Genomic DNA, 18,723 nt, shown 5'->3' with positions numbered 1-18,723 from the left:
AAAGGGCTACACAGTGTTTCTTATTATTTCATGCAGCCATTATATCATTTGTAACTAAAGTAAATGCTGAAATGGAGCTTTCATTAGCTCTAAATCCAGATTGACATGGACATAAAACTACATGTAAGTAAAGATGTTGGTTGTTTACCAAAGAGGATTTTTGCAAAGCAGGTACATTTAGTGATGGGGTGGTAATTATTTCAATCTTCTCTACCACTACCTTTACGTACAGGCATAAGATGGGCCTATTTCCAAACCCTAGGAAATCTGTCCGTGTTCTCCCCTCTCTGCGCCTTACTCCATCATTTCTGCTGAGGAAGATGCTGCTATTTTCTTTTGGCCCCTTCCTCCATCTATCTCATTTCCCCGGCTAGCTGCTTTTGCAGGGCTGGAGCATAAACAGAGCAACAGAGTCACTGATAGCATCTACAGATGTGCCGCCAACATCCCCAGATAAGAACCAGTAGCAGCATGTCCCCTCTCTCGCAAACAATAGAGCTCCCACCGAAATGTGTGGAGAGAAGATGGAGAGAAAAGGGGAGGGGTGATTGGAGCGGGTGGAGACTGGATGAATGCGACTCGGAGAGTAATGCGAAGGAGACAGCACATTTGCAGGGAAGAGGCTGAAAAATTGGATGGAGAGGTGGATGGTGGTGTGGAGAGGGAGGGAGGGAGTGGGAAAAATGAAGGAGAGAGAGGTGCACATGGAGAGGTTATCCTTTCAGCTCTTATCTATGTGTCCATCAACAGAAGGGCAGGGGTGTGTTTGGCTTCTTTATCTGGATGGCTGTTGAGCTAGTAGAGAGTGGAGGGGCCCTTCATTCCAGTGGAGGGGGGCGTTACACGGGGCCTTAAGGAAACAAGCACTTGACGAAAGATGTGAGGACGGGCCAGTGATCACTGCTCTTTGTGGCACCTGTCTGTGTTGGATTTGATTGACGTCTCCTTCATATAGTCCTCTGACATCGGGGGCTGCTCTGCCGAGCTTCTCACTGCCTCCTCTCACCTCCTCCTCCCTTCTTCTTTCTGATAAGGAAGCGAGGGAAAGGGGGAGGTGAGACATAAAGAGCAAAGGGATGTACGGTGGAAGTGCCAACACATTTATCTGTGCTCGGGTAATGGGAGCAGCCACGGTCTCTCATGGCAACGACCTCTGCAGAAGGTTAGCCTCAAAATGGGCCAAGAATGAGCTAAATTCCCAGTGATAAAATAAGACACCTTAACATGATTAAGGGCCCTAATGCAATCAGTATTGTTTCAGCTACAACTCAATTACCGATAATGAAAAAGGGCTCTCTTTCCCCTAGACGCTGTGGGGCGTTTGCTTGGCTGGAGGTCTAACTATGAACAGGTGAAACGCACATGGGAAGCAGACATGTGACACCCGGGAAGGAGAGATTAAATGGTTACATGCTGACTCACAAACTGAGGGTCATGCAGAACTATTAAAGTCCAGTATGGAGATGCAGTCACATCCTGCAGCTTCCTTACATGTGCCTCAGTTAAAAAGAAATGTAGTACAAACACTCCACGAGAGCTGATAAGAGCTGATTCTGGTAGAACAATTATCAGATTAATTTATTAGTTGAAAAATTAATCAGGAACTATTTTGTTTAGTAGCAGCTGTGTTTATTTTATTTTTTTTTTATCTGCAAGGACATGCACAGTGACACCTCAAAAGCTGACAAATGACCCCTGCCGTGTGGTGGCAGTTTCTGGTCGGATGGTTCGTAACGACTATTGACAGCTTTTGTCTGTGTGGAGACAAAGGACTGTACAGAGACACATCCATTTTATATTCCAGGTTTCATGGTTTTGCTTATTACAGCAGGCACATACTTGATTAAAGCGTTCTAGTAAATAAAAATGATCGTTGGGCGATATGTACTGTGACATGTCAGCTGTTTTTCTGTCCTGTTGATAACATGGTAATTATCCAAATCAATAAGCAAGACTGTATGACACATAATGATGCTCTGATATATTACTAGCATCGGGACATTAAATGGCCACTTTTCCTAAAAAAGATAAGTATTTGGTGTTTATTGGCCACGTTGCTATTGTATTGTTAGCTTCAACAGGGTGGTTTCTAGGTTTCTAGACTTAATTACAACATTAAATCCAAAATAAGATTGCACAATACACATCACACAAACTACTCTACGCATAAAACGACCAACAAAATTCCATATCCACATAAACGTCAGTAACCCGTAATGGGATAAGACTTTGACTTGTTTCAAAACTGTGACAAGGGATTTTTTCCACACTGCCCAGTTATAATGATATTTCCTCAGGCGTTTGTATTTTAATCAAACACAGTGAAAATGTTGTCGTACATGTTGCTACCAAACATGATTTGGATGGTTGACATAGAAATAACAATTTCAGAAAAGGACATATTGATCTCCCTCTGGTCGATGTTCCCATGGCAACTGACCTGGCCCTGTCATGTGTCCGTCTCCATCCATCTCCATCCATGAAGTCTCCTTGTCGTCTCTCCTCATGTCTGTTCCCACATCAGGCAATCAGGAGCTGTCAGGGTGCCAACTGTGCCTCATCCTGATGTGTCACTTCCCATCTAGACACAGTTAATGGTTTGTGATTTTATCTCCTGTTTATGTAAGTAGAAAAGGACTTCAGCACTGGAACAAACTACTTGACTTACATTTGTTTAGAGCAGACCTTCTACAGTGATTGTGCTCTAAAGTGCACGTTATACTGCCTATCTTCCTGAGCGTGGTCATAAAAACAAAGCAAGAAATCACTCCTGTAAAGAGAGAGAAATGTAGTAATCAGGCGGAGGTGACTTCTCCTCGCCTCAGTTGTAACAGCAGCTGCGCCCCGCGGCCCATCCGCTGATAGTCATAAATGTTTAGAAGGGCGTTCTTCGTACAACATCTGGCCTGCACCCAGAGTGGTTTAGCAGTTAAAAATATCCGTCCCTCGGCTGAGAGCTATCAGAGATGTTAAGCCCTGCAGAGTTAACATACTTAAAGGTGTTTGTTGGCTGAGGATCAATGACTTTAATACAAGACTACTACACCAATAGGCTTCTGTTTTAGGCTTCTTTGTTTCCACCAGTGAAATGATCTCCCATCATTGTCTTCAAGTTGTCATATTGGACATTTAACAACAGGCTGATGCGTCATTCTTGGACACCAGTTGTCCTGTAAGGTTTTTGCTGTTCGCTCTCTGGAGGCACTGACTGGTTACAAGGTCAGGATATGCTCTTTCTGTCATCTCCTGCACCCGAGAGGCATTTTTACAGCCCAGTAGATAAAATAAGAAGCCCTGTCTGAGGTTGACTCCTGTGGAACGCCACCCATCCATCTTCGGCCCGTCCTTCTGATGTGTGTACACGACAGAAGCTTTTCTGTGTTAGGGAGTGTGTATGCTGTTGTGGCCGCCATTGTTCTGCACACATATCATAGAGCTCTGAGTACTGATTCATCTTCAAGCCTCAGTCTTTCCACTGATTAGCTGATTGTTCACAACATGTTTCAGTCTGCCAAAGGTTTATGGAGTAAGCCGCTCTATGTTTAGCTCAGTCGTAAACTGGTGTCATTGTTCTCTGTTTATGTTTACAGGCAGCTGTTTGGATCAGATGAAAACTCAACAAATTTGACGAGTGAAGATTTAGACAGTTTTTATGGTCCGACATCATTTCTGTTATGGCAGTCACCTCTCCCTGTTGGTGAGGAAGACAAATATGTTGTGATGACACAGCCAGACGGTGCATTTCATCATTTGCACAATATGTCAGGCTTGTCAGGCTTCATACATGATTAAGTGCCTCTGTGACTTCTTTATTAGATTCCAACACACAGTCATTAATTAATCCTGTTTTCATTCTTGTCAATCTTGGGAGACCTCCCACCTGTCAGCCCCCCGACAGCATGAAGGTTGCTGTTACATTTTTACAGTGGAGGGCGTCAAGAACATCAGCAAACATGTTTTCCAAGAATGACAGGACCATCAAAGTTTCTGTTTCCCTCACTTCTCTTGGCTTTATGTACTATAAAAGAGTACACTGTTTTCCTTTCCTCCTTTCCTTTATGTATTTTTAGATGAACACCCACTATTTTCTAATGAATTGGTGGCTATACGTCTATTATATCTTCCCCTACCAGCCCATACAAACTTTCTAATTAAACATTGAGGTTTTCTTTGTAAAATAAGCCCCATTTCTGACCACATCCCAAATTCATATTAAACCAAAAGAAGCAAAAGCAAACTCCCTCTTGGCGAAGGATATAAAGAATTCATGCTGTGGTTTTCATGTAACATGCACAGCCACTTAAGAACATCACTAAAGCACCACCCTTCAAAGCTAAACTTCACAATGATCTTGGCTGCATTAGAGAGATAGAATAACCTTTTTTTGCTGTGTACCATAAACCCTGATGTGCCTTTTCATTAAGAGTGATAACGGGAGGTGGACAATGTTGTCTTTATGTTGTTTGGGGGGGATGTGTTTGAGTGGGTTTTGCAGTACAATCCAATTAAAGTTTCAGTACAGAGTGAAAGAGAAATGGAAGAATTTGTCTCTTAGAGCAGACATGAAACTTTTTTTTCCACTGCCTGTCAGCTCCCATGTTGTTGCATACGCTTGCACATGAACTTGCATGCACAAACAGAGTGCATTTATGTATTAATAACCACACATAACCAATGCTTTACCAATGGGGGATTTATTTTCTCACAAAAAAAACTCTGAACATGTTGGCCCGACGGTGCTTTCTCAGAAACCCAGAAGGAATCAGCCCAATGGCTTTTTATTCCAATCTTGGAAGTAAAATGTATACCCTGAAATTGGATGCCTAACACTCAATCCAGTGAATGGTCCTGTGTTCTTTTTAAAGCTTCTATCTGGCATAAGAAAATTCTGAAGACGATATCCTGACTTCCTCACAACTACAGAGCAAGTTATATGGCATTTTTGGCATTTGATAATATACACTAGCACCACGACTACTCCAAAACTATAGCCACACAACTAATCTCGCTGCTGTAACGTTTTTAATATTCAGTCTTTGTTGACATTGTCAGAGAGGTCTTGATGTAAGTCTGTGCTCATCTTTTTGGTGTTGCATTATTATGAAAAGAAGCTCTGATATTTTAACCAGCCCCATATGTATGTGAGGAAAAAACTACATTTTCAAAAATTACCAGACAATGAAATGAAAAGCTTCTTTACACCAATAGAGCCAATACAATTTTAAAGCTACCATATTGGAGAAAGTGAGATTTCCATGTCTTTTTTGATTTTAAAGCAGGTCTAGGTGCTTTATAAATACTGTGAAAGTATCGAGCCTGTAATCAGAAACTGTACCTCCAAACGAGTCGTCAGGACTTCCATAAGGTTGTGATGTCACAACTGTAAAGTCACCGCCTTCAGCCGTGCCCCCAGCACGTCCGTGGTCACAAAAACACCAGCAGAGCTGAGGCAGAAATACGGTGAACAGTAGCTGCTCAGGCCTGTGAGAGCTGATCAATCAGAGCAGACTGGGCTTTTTGGGAGGGGGGCCTTAAAGAGACGGAGCTAAAAGTAAGTGTTCAGATAGAGGGTAAAAAAAAAAAAAAAAGCATGTGTCTGAAAAAAGATAATGTGAGACTTTTCACAAACTGGCAACTGACAGTGATAGCTGCATAACTTTCAAGAGCTTCCTTTTGTGTTTGATTGAGTGGAGTTCTGTTTAAACTCTGCATTTGAAATCTCCTCAAAGTACAAGATATCAGTAAGGCCCGAATACTTTCCTGTAAGAATTTAAGTGTGTAGGTTGAATGGCATGATAAATGGAGGAAGCCCTTAGAAATATCCTCCCCTAAAGCCCTGAAACCTTCAATTAGGGAATTAATTATCACTTACGCTACAGCTGGCCTTGAAGGCAGCATGAACATAAAGGAGTCACTGAACTGAATAAAGCAAAGTACATATTGTTCAGGGGGATTTTACACTGGGGAAATACATTTAGACCTTGCCTAGGCACGCACTTCTACATCTAATAGATATTATTGTCTTTTTTTTGGACTGCTTGATTACCTTGCCACTCCCCCATTCACCCCGAGTCTCACATTTTCATTGCCATTGATCGGATGTCTTCACACTCTCTTCACACACGGTCTAATTTACTCTTCATCCAGGGTTAGATCTATCACAACGCTGCCTGAAGTTGGTCTTTTTTGGTTCAAAAGCCTTGATTTGCCTGTGTCTAGATTTGTGAAATCTGTCTATTATGCACCAGCCATGAGATTGTCGTTCTGCATTCCTGTGCATGTAATAGATGTATTGATGAGGGAGGACGATGTTGCAGAGAAAGGTAGAGCTCTTGAAGGTGTCATTATTGTGCTTCAAAGGAAAACTCTCCTCCTTTTGATGGTCATACACCAGTAAATATCAATTTGTAACAGTCAGTGCATTCTACAAATTATTCTGACATGAAGGTCTTTCATTTGCTTTTTTTAGTGTACCCACTTTTCTTCAACCTGACTTGTGTACTTCAATTTCAGGTATTGATTTCCTGCATTTCCCAGAATGACATTCACCAATCCCCAGAGGACAGGCGTGAACTTGTTGAAGTCAGAGAGGGAGAAAGAGAGAGAAGTAGTGGAAATAATGCCATAATAAGAATGGTAGTCCCAGTTGTGATTGTGTTACATTCTGGTCTACTGGTTCCGCTTTCGGTGTAGAAATTGGGATCTCTGTCTCTTTTGTCATGTTTTTCTTCTCATTTGATTGTTCATGTTTACAAGATATTGTTGCTCTTTGACATGACTCGATCCAAAAACAAGCATTTACAGCTGATCTCCTAATCTTCGGCTATCAAGCTCCATTATATATGTGCTGGAAAGATCATGACATGATGTCACATGTTCGACAGTATGGTTGGCTTCTTAACAATTATCATCGCCATTAAGTATAACACTAAACAACAAATCTAACCCAGCAATCCAAGAAAAAAACCCAAAAGTTCATCTTTACATTATCAGTTGTCAACTATTAAAATTAATCGCCAACATTTGATGATAGATTTAGCATTTTAAGTCATTTTTTAAGAAAAAAAGCTTGAAATTCTCTGATTCCAGATTCTTAAACGTGAATATTTTCTGGTTTCAGAAAATAATTCCAGTTTTATTACAGTATATTACAGTAAACAGAATACCTTTGCGTTTGTGGATAAAACAAGCGATATGAAGACGTCGTCTTGGGCTTCAGCAACACTCATCGACATTTTTCACCATTTCTGTGATTTTATGGACCAAACAACTCATCAATTAATCAAGAAAAGGTGCAACAGATTAATCGACACCGAAACAAGTGTTAGTTGCAGCCTTAATGTTTTCAGTAACTTTAACTCTATTTCAAATAATATACTCTGTCTTCATCTCCTATCATGTTTCCCCTTCATATTTTGCTATGCCAGCAGGGGGCATAAGCCACAGCTTGCTAACAGACTAGTGACTGGATAGTTCAGTCTAATCCATGAGACTAATACACGAGGACAAAGCATCTCAGTGTGGAGTAAGTTGCAACATCAGTTGCACATGCATGGTTTTGCCAGTATCCAATATTGCCTGGAGGGGTGTCTTGTCCAGTAAAGGCACATTGTGTTGCTTTCTGTCTTTATTAATGATGTAGTCTGTTGACAGCATTAGCCTAGCATAAAGTTTGTTGGTTTTGCAGTTCTCAGGTGTTGACTGCCAAATTGAAAGTTCAAATAACTGCTGTTGTGCAGGGTAGCTTTTGAGTGGTTATCTTGTTAAGCATTTGGGAATTGTAGTCCTTTGTGTTTTGATTTGTACATTTGAAAAATTACCATATAGACTGTTCCTTTAGCACCAGGGCTCCAGTATTTTGTGTTTTATCCTTTCTCTTTGTGAAAACAGATGTTGTTTTAGAGATAAATGTGAACTGATGGGGACTGTTAGGTTATACATTTATTTAATCATCCCTCTGATAGCGTGTTATCACGATACTGGAATTACTAAATTGGATTACCTTGAAAAATATTGATATTTGATGTTCGATACCACAGGGAAAAATTGACACAACTTTGAGGGCATAATGTTTCAGATTTGTGTAAAAAGATACATAAAACAAGGGTTGTTTTAACACTGTGTGGCTATATGAACACTGCAGTGGTGCACATGTCAACTCAATGTCAGAGGAGAGTGAAAACACACAACTAATACTGGTGTATTGATACTGCGAACAATGAGTTTAGCATTTGTATACGCATATCAATATTCCAATGTCAAAACACTACGATGAGTCATAATTTACTTTGAGTTGGTTGAAGGAAATGTAACATTACATATTCACACGTAAAACATACAAGTATTATTGGGATTTATTAGATAAACAGGGTCATTTCTATGCTGGTCGGAAATAAAGAATTAACGCTTTAAATAAAAATCAGCTGTGTCCTAACTAACATTAAAGGCCCTGTTAACATGATGTATTCAAGTTAAATCTTGCCTGTTGGGTATTCTTTGGTATAAACAGTAATGGTCTAAATGGCTTGGAAAATATGAGCATGCTTGAATGCATTAACTGCGTCCACTTTTTTGATGATTATATTTTTTTAAATTTTTTTTATTTTACATTCCAAATCATCTCTGTGGAAAATGAGTTATTCCATTTTACCAGTCCGCTCTAAACACTGTGTCAGGCCAGATCCATATACAGTACTATTACTGTACTTCAACTGACTCTGCTTTAAAATATGTGACATAGAGCACTGTTGTATTTTTGATCAGAGATGAACGGCAGCCATTCTGCAGTCAGTTACTAATTCAGCTGAATCTAGAGGGAGATCCTTAAAGCCTTCTGCATATTTCATTAAGCTGCTCATTGTTATTCTATACTTGGTTTTAATTAAGAATAGTAGGAACCCAACTGTGTGATTCAAGTGTATGTCTGTGTATGTGCATGTGAGCGTACCCTGGTTTTGCTTTGAGGCGGGGTAGACAGTCGTCACGCCTGTTCGTAGCTCTCTGCAGCACAATTCTTTTCTGCTAATCTCCATCCAATGATGGACACATTCATTCATTAGCATTCATATGATTATAAGCTCCGCTGGCAAAGTTAAGCAGATGATGTAAGGTTTGGTGAATCTAACCAACCACTCTTTACAGAGGAGGCATTTGGTGCGGCCGTCACTTGTTTACCCGCTTTATTGTCTACGAAAGTGTTGTTCGGAGGCACAATAATATCACCCGAGTCGCATTTTGCTCTCATTTATGTCGACTGAAATGAACAAAGAAACTGCTTTCTATTAGCATAAAAATCTAGCCATCCTTGTGTTTGACCACTGAGACATTATTGCTTTCTTGGAATCATTTGGCCTTATCACACGTGGGTAATAAGTGTTGAGATTGGCACTCCAGTACTTCAATAGATGGTGCTGAGCAAGGGTGTGGAAAATGAAGCTCCCCTCCAGTCGATTTAAATGGAGAATTGTGATTAATTGGAATCGATAGTGTTAGCATCGACACTCACCACTTCCCAGCTACAAAGCTCTGCCTGGACGCACACTTAATGTGCTTGTGTGCACTTCAGCTCTCCGACATCACACACATGCATGGACACTCACACACATATTCGAGACATCATAACACAGAGCATCCACTTCATTAACACTGGCTGTTACTAAAAAGGCGAGGCTACATCTTAATTCATGCCATTTGAGTTAGGATCCACACATACACTCACTCACACACACACCCTAAAGACTCAGCAAACTGATGAACTCAGCCTGGAGAGATGTGATGAGGTTGGAGGAACGAAGGATTAGTCGATTGAGAGCTGGAAGCAGTCACTGCAGACTGAGTCCGAAAGTGCTCACAACCATATGAACTCAAGTTGTGAGGGGTTTTGTCTCTCCTCTCTGCAAAGGTTCAGTCTTTGTGGAAATATAATTTCTGGCCAGGTCTGTGGATCACTTTCAGGGCTCTCTCCTGTGTCCTCTTTGGCCCAAATGTCAAGTCTCAAGCTGTTAGACAACATTGTGGGTTTATCTCTGGCTATTAGACCTGGCAGCATTAACTCAGGACATCGTCTTCAACCTCATCTTATGACATGTCACTGCTCCATGGGCCAAATAATTTTTTTTCCTGTGTAGAGAGCACTTTCTAAACTTTAGTATTTCCAGTCCATGTCTCTCTGTCTTTATCAGTTTGGTAATGAGTCAAGAGGTACATTGTTTGATCCTTGCTTGTAGTGAAGTGTTATTATTATTGTGCTTTGTGAATACATGAATATTCAAGTATTTGATTCAATTGTTCTGTATCTTGAGTGCAGAGCAAACTTACTTTTTGTGTGTCCATGTTTGTCAAGTAGGATTAGACAAACATATCAGTTTGTGTGTACGGTGAGCAGACATTGGAAGATATAATGTTTGCTTTGAGAAAGAGTTAATATATCAGTCCTTAGCACAAAAAATAGGTAGATGAATAAAAAAGGTGCACACAAAAAGAAACTAATTCACTGTTAAAACACCAAACACTTCACTTAGTGAAGCTTTGGCATATTACTTAATACAGTACAATACCCACATTTAGATAATGTACATTTTGTTAAACACTCAATATGTAATTTCTGCCGTTAGGGGTCTCTCAATCAAATCAAAGCAATGAAAACAAAAGACAGAATTTGATGGCTTTGTTTATTGTGGGGGATATGTATTGTATTATACGTAATGTATGAAACTTGTATTCACATTACTTTTCCTCTCAATGGTCGACTTCCTTCCTCAACAACACAGCGTTACCTTGAATGAAATTACATATTCCTCCTGGCTGAGGTTTTTTTTGTAACATTTAAGATAATCTTTCTACACTTCTCGGCAAAATATATATCAAATGTGTAGTAGTTTTTAGACATTTTTAATGCTGAAATGTTACATATCACATGGTCATCATACTGACTGTTCACCGTCTTGTGAAAGCGAGCAGTAAAGCTCAGACTTCATTGCTTGATAAGGGATTTAAATCACAAATCTGAGAGAAGGGTGACTGGTTCTACTATTATATGCATTTTTTTTTTTTTTTTCATTTTAGAAAGCCAGCTAGGCTAGCTTACAGGCTAACCTCGCTAGTTAAAAACACCTATGTGATTATCTAAATGCTCCAAAAAGCTAAAAACACTACGTACAAAAACAAAAAGGGTAAACTATTAATAATATATCCAAAGCAAACTGTGAAAAGTGAGTTATTTTAGCAAAGTTATGGATGAAAAAGCTCTGAGATAACTATAGACGTGTACTGTAGAATTGGCACTTGAAGCAACAAGGACGTGCACTTCAAAAAGCAGATATACGTCACACTACATTGTGCAACTAGAGAATTGTCCTCCATTGGCGAGACACTGAACCCTGGTTGCTCCCCAGCCACTGGGGATGCACGAGCCAGTGCATTCTTAATTGCTGTTCCCAAGCCTGGATAAATGTGGAGGGTTGCATCAGGAATCATTAAAAGCTGATGCCAAATCAAATATGCAGATCATAGAAATCAGATTTCATGCAGGGTTGGCCAGGGCCTGGTTTGCCAGCAAGAAGGAGGCAGATGATTTTCTGTGATGACTCGTAACGGGGGAGCAGCCAAAAGAAGGAGAAGATCAGATCATGGTATTGATCAGCATAACTGGAAAGATAAAAGACCATCTGTAAGCATTTCCAGTTTGTGGTGTAAAAGAACATGAAATCCAGATTTAGTGGATTCATTATTGAAGTAAAAACCAACATAATGTAACTAGCATTGTGACTTCTTATCTTTTCTTATCTTTATAAAGCTTAGGCGCGGCAGCACTCGAACTGTTTTGGGCACCACCTAAGCTGAATAAATGAAAAGCCAATCTGGAGAGCATCAAAACTAACAATATAACATCCATCTCTTTGGGTGCTGTTTAATTATTATCTGCTCTAGCCATTCCACGTGTTTGTAGAGAGATAGTCTAAGTGGTCCAATATGATGTGAAATTGCATTTTTTTTTAAAACCTGCACAGCTTATTCTTGGGAGAGGACTCCCAAAACAAATATGTGCACCTAACTCCTCCACAAACTCAGGGAAACACTGATAGCCTGCAGAGAAGTTTCTTTTTGTCAATACATTTATTCTATCTTCACTGAACACCTGATATATATCCCAGAATCCCCCCCAACGTTTTTTGAGACGGATTACTCACCCATCACTACAGCTGCTAATTATAAAAGAAGTATTTGATTCAGTGTAGAGCTTCAGTGAGTCTAATCTAAATCATTCAGATGAGGCTTTTTTTTCCTACCCTGGCATGATTATACAGGAGGTGATTGGCAGCTTTGATATCAGCACTAGAATCAGCTAAGCGCATATTAGCTGAACTATTGTGCTGAGATATGCTCAGAGGAGCTGTGTGTGTTGGCCCGGGCCGGGGGAAAGTCCCTAGCTGTTGGGGCCTTATCTCAAAGTGTGATTTACTGTGGAGCTGCTGTTGGCAGGGGATTTGAAGAGCTGTCAGTAGGTGAGAGGGGGCACAGACACCAAATCATCACTCAGCGAGTCTTCAGCATCACTTCCTGCACAAGAGCAGAGTTACACCAGGCAAACTTGCATTCATAAATACATAAACACACACTGAGAAAAGCCTTTTCATCCTTAGTCACACAGATTTTTATCAAGTCATTTCTTTCACACACACGCACACGCGCACGCGCACACACACACGTTACCAAGGAGACAAACACAGTCAGCCCAAAAGCTCAAGAGGCCCTCCATGGTAATAACACAGCATGATATTCTTTTTATTGTGGATGGAGTGGCCTTCCTACTTTTTAAAAACAAGTCTTCCTTCTTCACTAATAAACCCAAGAATACTATTTGCAGTTTACACATTGTAAGTTCTTTTTAATTGAAGCCATTGTGTGCGATTGTTTCGAACGCAGGCCGCAAGTGTTGGTTTCAGATCAATGGCTTCAAACGCAGGAAATAATTATTTTGCGTCGAGATGAAAGTCTGGGTACAGCAGCACAAACAGCCTGTGGATCCAGCCTTTTTTAATTAGTGCTGTGTGTCTCCTGCTCTGCATGGCAAATTAACATCCACCATCGAGGATAAGTGATTGTGCTACACAACTGTGTGTGGGTGGTTGCGTGTGTAAATGAGGATTTTGCGCAGGAGGTTGGGGTGGGTGGGGGTTACATTTGTTTGGCCCTTTCCACTCCTGAGAATCTATTCTGAATATGGTCTGCAAGATGCCATGTCCAATATGCTGTTATGTTTAGATCTTGTCATAGTTTGAAATAAGTTTTTATAACTTCCCTAGCTGCTGTGTTAAAGGTCCAGGATCAATCTGTTGGTTTTCCCAAACTGACACAGTGAAAGTGTGACTTTCTTCCAAATGTTTAAAAATGAATGTGGTAGAAAGTTTAATAAGTTTATTTGATTAGCAATAGTAGCTTTTTTTCTCAAAGTAAAATCTGTTAAGATGCACTTACTGCAATTAGTCTGAAAGAGGTGGATTTTTACATTTTATTTTAAAAACCAGCCACTTTTATAATGTCTTAATTAAAGCCCATGAAAACTAAGTTTTAAATCTTGACTATTTAACATTAAATATTCATGACGAACAACAACCAAAGTTAAAAGTCCAGTGTGTGGGATTGAGGAGCAGAAATGAAATATAATATACATAACTATGTTTTCATTAGTGTAAAAGATTCATTGTGTTTTGGTTATCTCAGAATGAGCCTTTTGTATCTACAGAGGGAGCAGGTCCTCTGCCATGTTTCTACAGAAGTGACAATCCAAACACAGGCTCAAGAGAGCATCAACCATAGAGGAGTAGAGGAGGGTAAGACCAGGGGTGTTCATTTCGACGCAGCCTGTGAGCGCACTGCTAGATGCTACTAAATTTTACGCACTGGTACTAAAAGATATCATCAAGTGTTATTTATCAAGGCAAAGCAAGTTAATTTGTGTAGCACTATTCCAGACACAAGGCGACACAAGTGCTATTACGGGCGCATAAAATTACATAAAAAAAATAAATAAGTGAGAAGACATAAAAAAAAAAAAAAAAATGTTAAAATAACCGTTCAATACTCAAAAATGAAGATTTCTTCTGTTCTTCTGGGTGAGGATTGATTGGATTTTAGTGACTGTGATGGAACAACAACACTGTTAACCTTCATCAGATTTGAATCCAGATGTTAAATCATGATTGGTGCACCAAAAGTTTGTGACGTTACCTTTTTCCAATGGAGCCACTTCAAACCAGTGAGAAAAGCACAGAGGGAAAAAAAACGGAAATCTAAAGTGAAATAACCACAACTGTTGTATCTTTGGTGGATAAAAGTGTCATCAAATCTCATCACTAATACTAAGAAGCTTCAGAAATATATGTTGTTCTGTTGATGTTGGAAGTGAGTGCTGATTTTACATTCTTGTCTTGTCTTGTCTTTCAGGGATGCCCAGGTTCGCCAGCCAGCCGTCACCGGCCACTGCACATCAAGGGGACAACCAGGTGATGGCATGTGAAGTCAACTCAGATCTGGTGCCCTTCACCCGGTGGGAGAAAGACCGTCAGCCGCTGGAGCTGAGCACCAGGCTTGTCCAGTTGCCCAGTGGAGCCCTGGCGATCAGTAACGCCTCAGAGGCTGACGCTGGCCTTTACCGCTGTTTGGTGGAAAACGTGGGGTCGTCGAAGTCCAGCGATGAGGCCCAGCTTCAGATAGTGCCAGGTGATTTAAGGAAATTAAGTTTTGTCAGACAAAAGGTAGATCAGTTGGGCTGCAACTGATGATTATTTTAATTGTCGATTAACCATTTTCTCAATTAATTGATTTGTTGTTTGGTGTATGAAAAATGTCAGAAAATGGTGAAAAATATCAGCTAGTGTTTCCTAAAGCCGAAGATGACGTCCTCAAATGTCTTGTTTTGTCCACAACCCAGAGATATAGGAGTAAAGAAACCAGATAATATTCACGATTAAGATTTAAGAAGCTGTAATTGGAGAATGTTTACCGCCCTACATAGTTACACACAAATATAATTTCTGTCACAGTACTTACAGGAATTATTTCAGCTTTGTTGGGCACCACACTTCCATTGTTGTCCAATACTGACATGTTTCCTGCTTGTCCTTAATTGCACCTGTTATATAAACATTTTCCCATCCTTGAGTACAGCGTAATTATGTTTCTATTGTTGAGGCTCTTATGCAGTAAATTAAAATTAAAATCTAGCTCAGTGCATCGGTTGATTACAGCGGTACATGGTGTCCGCTCCGGGTTGCTCATTACCTTCAGCTCGAAGAAATCTGTAGTGTTGTGAGAGGTGGGTGAATGCCAAAACGAGTGGTAGAACTCCCACTGGGGTTATCATTGATGCTAACAGTAACTCAGTTGTAGCTCAAAAGGGGGCTGAATTCCTTTGTGGCAGTGTCTCGCCTCACCCCTCCAGAAGTTTTATTTACTGAGTTGTTAAGCACCAGGCTCCTGGCAGCACTGAGAAGATATTAGAGGTCATAAATCAGACTTCAACAAGACCCCAGTGGGGGTCTTTATCTCTGTATGTCTCCTCCAAGGGTGTGTGTTGGAGTGGCAAAAGGCTGAATGCATACAGAAGCAAAAACTCATAAAGCTGTGAAAGGAAATTGAAAGAAATTTTGTTTAGGTGCAACCAGATGTTGAAGTGACAGAAAAACATTTGTCGTTATTTGGTTTCACTGAAGTCACAACAAATCAGCGTGAGAATAAAGTAACTTCCCAGAGAGAGTTGAATAAAGGAGCTTGATGAAAATGATTTCATACATCTAATTTAAGTCCTAGTTTGAGCTTTATAAAATTATGATTACGAAGCTCAACTCATAGAATGATTTAAAAGATGGAGCTTTGCAGTTACTTTGCTGAAGTCCTGCATATGTGCTGGGGTTACAAACACCCTCCGTTTAGTGCAGGATGCTGCTCGGGCAGTTAGTTACAGCTGGAATTATATGGGATCACTCTGAACTCCTAAAGAGCTGAGACCTCAGCTGTCTCAGACATCAACATGAACATTATTCATTTGATTTGGGTGTCAGGAACAACTGCCCATCAGACATGAGTTCTTTTGAAGTTTTTAAGATAGATGACGCCTGTTACTTAGAAGGTTGCTGCTCTGCTTCACTTACTCACCCTTAGTCTTAACCCTGACCTTTTTCTCTCCCATCTTAGAAACTGGAGAAGAGAGGAAGCCGGAGTTCCTGGTGCAGCCTGTGGCTGTGACCAAGGTGGTAGGCGCCAGCGTGCTGCTGCCCTGCGTGGTCACTGGTTACCCTGCACCGCGCGTCCGCTGGATGTTTGGAGACAAGCTGCTAGAAGAGAGGTATGAACATGGGCTCAGGCCATTCTGATCCATCCCAGGAGTCTAGGAAGCCTTTAAATGCTATATGTTTTCTTGGGGAATGTTTCTGCTCTTACTTGTGTAGAAACTAGTTGAGTTTTGCTTGCTGTGTTATTGTTAACGTCATGTCTCTAGCAGGGGACAACAGCCTTTGCTGCATCGTTAACTCCAAGGGAAAGCCACTGCTGTCCAAGACACTGAATGGGTGCAGAAACACACTACGCACCAAGCTATTTTCTTTGCCTCACAGTTGGTTATAGTTGTTCAAGTTCTGCAGTGTGTGTTGGTCAGCTGGTCACGTTTACTTGAGTTCACTAAGTATCTGAGAGACTGTGTAGAAAATGTTCACAAACACTTCACGTTCGCCTCGTAACGATTATTAAGTCATTGAAAATTAAAAACATGCTTGCAACTGTTTGCCTTTTCAAGGTCAATTACAAGATAACTTTAGTATGTGTGCACCGTAGATGTTCTGGGTGCTACTCAGTTCGTTTTTTACCCCCAAATTCCTGATGCTTAGGCCTGGCAGGGGGTCAACTTCAGCCTGGCGGGCCACTGTGCTTGTGACACACTGATAGAAACACTGGTGGAGGCAGTAACAGAACTGAATCGATGTCTGTGTAAATAGTTTGAGACAGCAGGTGGGGACACCCTCTTGTTACATGTACTGTTATGTTACATGCCATGCCTCTTTTGCTTCCGGATCACTGGCATGATCTAAAATTAGACAATGAGCCAACATTATACTAGCATTGTTTGTTTCAGTGTTTAAAGGCAAAATTGCCGTAATGACAGGTCTTCTTTACACCAGAACTGCAGGATCTCTGTTTTAAAAGGGCTAAATGCACTGGTAGTTACCCTAAATCATTACATTCCTGTGCTCAGTGTTCCCCAGCTCTGATACATTCCTAGCTTTTGAAAAGCAACACAGACCATAATGCACTACTCCTTTGTACCAGATGCCTCTGGCCTCCAAAAGCTAACCTGTTAGTCCTGGCGCCTGCTCCCCAAGGTGTTAATGCTATTCTGCCACTGCTACCCAGAGAGCCCCAGGAGGGGGACCTGGACGTGCCAATGGAGCCACTTCAGCTGGGATACGAGGCTGCAGGGTTGCCAGCTGAGGGGAAGTTCGCAAATTAAGAGCCATGAGAGAGTGTCACAGCGCCTGTGCTCTCACTCCTCTGGCTCTCATTAGCTCAGCCAGAGCAGCTCAAATCCCTTGGAGAGAATTGCATTGGACATGGGAAGTTTGATTCTCACCAATTAAGAAAGCACATTGTTTATCTAACCCCTGTGTACCAGCCCTGCAGAGTTATAACTTTGTGACTTGTGGGGTCGACAGAAAATAGCTGAAATAGCGCTCATTCATCTAAATCCAACCCCAAGAGGCAGAGAGGGATTTCTACCTTCAGTGAAATTAAATGTAAGGTCATCACATTGGTAACCACAAGGCTGCAGTGTGGTTTGAGCGAGAATATCATTAGACTCTCCAACCTTTAGCTCCAAGCACCACATCTCAAGCTAAATGTCTCAAACACCTACGGAATTGTCCACGAGTACCTCTGACCTCCAATGGGAGCTGGCCAAAAAGGTACTTATTAATCTACCTTGTATTAATTACAAAACACCATCCAGCGTGCACACCCGCCCCTCTAGGGTGTCAACATTGGTAATTAGCAGGCGCACTCTGAACAACCAGGGAAGTCTTTGCGAAATTGAAGTGGACCCCCATGCTCCTGCCTTCAGAGCAGAAACGGATTGTGTGGTGAATACATTACCGAGACCATTCTTTTGATTTTAATACGACATTGACAATTAAAAAGAATAGTAGTGGAACTTTCTTTTTTCTCCTTGAGAGTCTCCTGTCCCTCTCAGGCATTACATGAGAGATAGTAGAGCTGCTGTCAATTAAAAATTGGTGTGGCATGAAGTGTAAGGGAGGGAGAAAGGGGAATCTGCAAAGAGTGTCTAATTGGTCTTTGGTGCATGGCACAAACGGGGCCGAAACTGCAGACATGAGATGTAGGTTTATGAAGATGTGTCAAAGCTACCAACTGAAAGCAGGGATTATCACATTAAGCTTCAGTGTGGTCACTTGTCTTGTTTGTCTCTTTGTTCACAATAGCAGAAAGACAGTTCTATCTTGAGTCACAAAATGTAGGTGATTCAAAAATGAGTGCCATATGAAACCATTTTTAGACGTTTCAGACAGTGCTGATTCTTGGATGTCTAATTCTCCTCAGTTATTCTTTGCTAGGCACTCTGACTGACTCCTCTGAAGTACTTTAGGTTGCTTTTAAAAACAGTGGAATCCTTCAAAAGTCTGCCATATAAAGGATTTTTGTCTTAAGTTGGATTTC

General features: G+C 40.9%; 1 protein-coding gene across 1 annotated transcript in view; it reads left to right on the top strand.

Moving 5' to 3' along the window:
- Positions 1 to 18,723, top strand: part of neo1a (neogenin 1a) — a 176,267-nt gene that overhangs the window by 77,998 nt on the left and 79,546 nt on the right. Inside the window, exons 3-4 of the mRNA XM_073465092.1 lie at positions 14,446 to 14,721; positions 16,195 to 16,345. Coding sequence (XP_073321193.1) covers positions 14,446 to 14,721; positions 16,195 to 16,345 — 427 coding nt within the window. The remainder of the gene's footprint in view (positions 1 to 14,445; positions 14,722 to 16,194; positions 16,346 to 18,723) is intronic.

The sequence above is a fragment of the Pagrus major genome, chromosome 4 (assembly GCF_040436345.1).
Source record: "Pagrus major chromosome 4, Pma_NU_1.0".
Taxonomy (NCBI): Eukaryota; Metazoa; Chordata; class Actinopteri; order Spariformes; family Sparidae; genus Pagrus; species Pagrus major.
The sequence above is the reverse complement of the archived record's forward strand: the minus strand, read 5'-3'. Positions and strand labels throughout refer to the sequence as shown.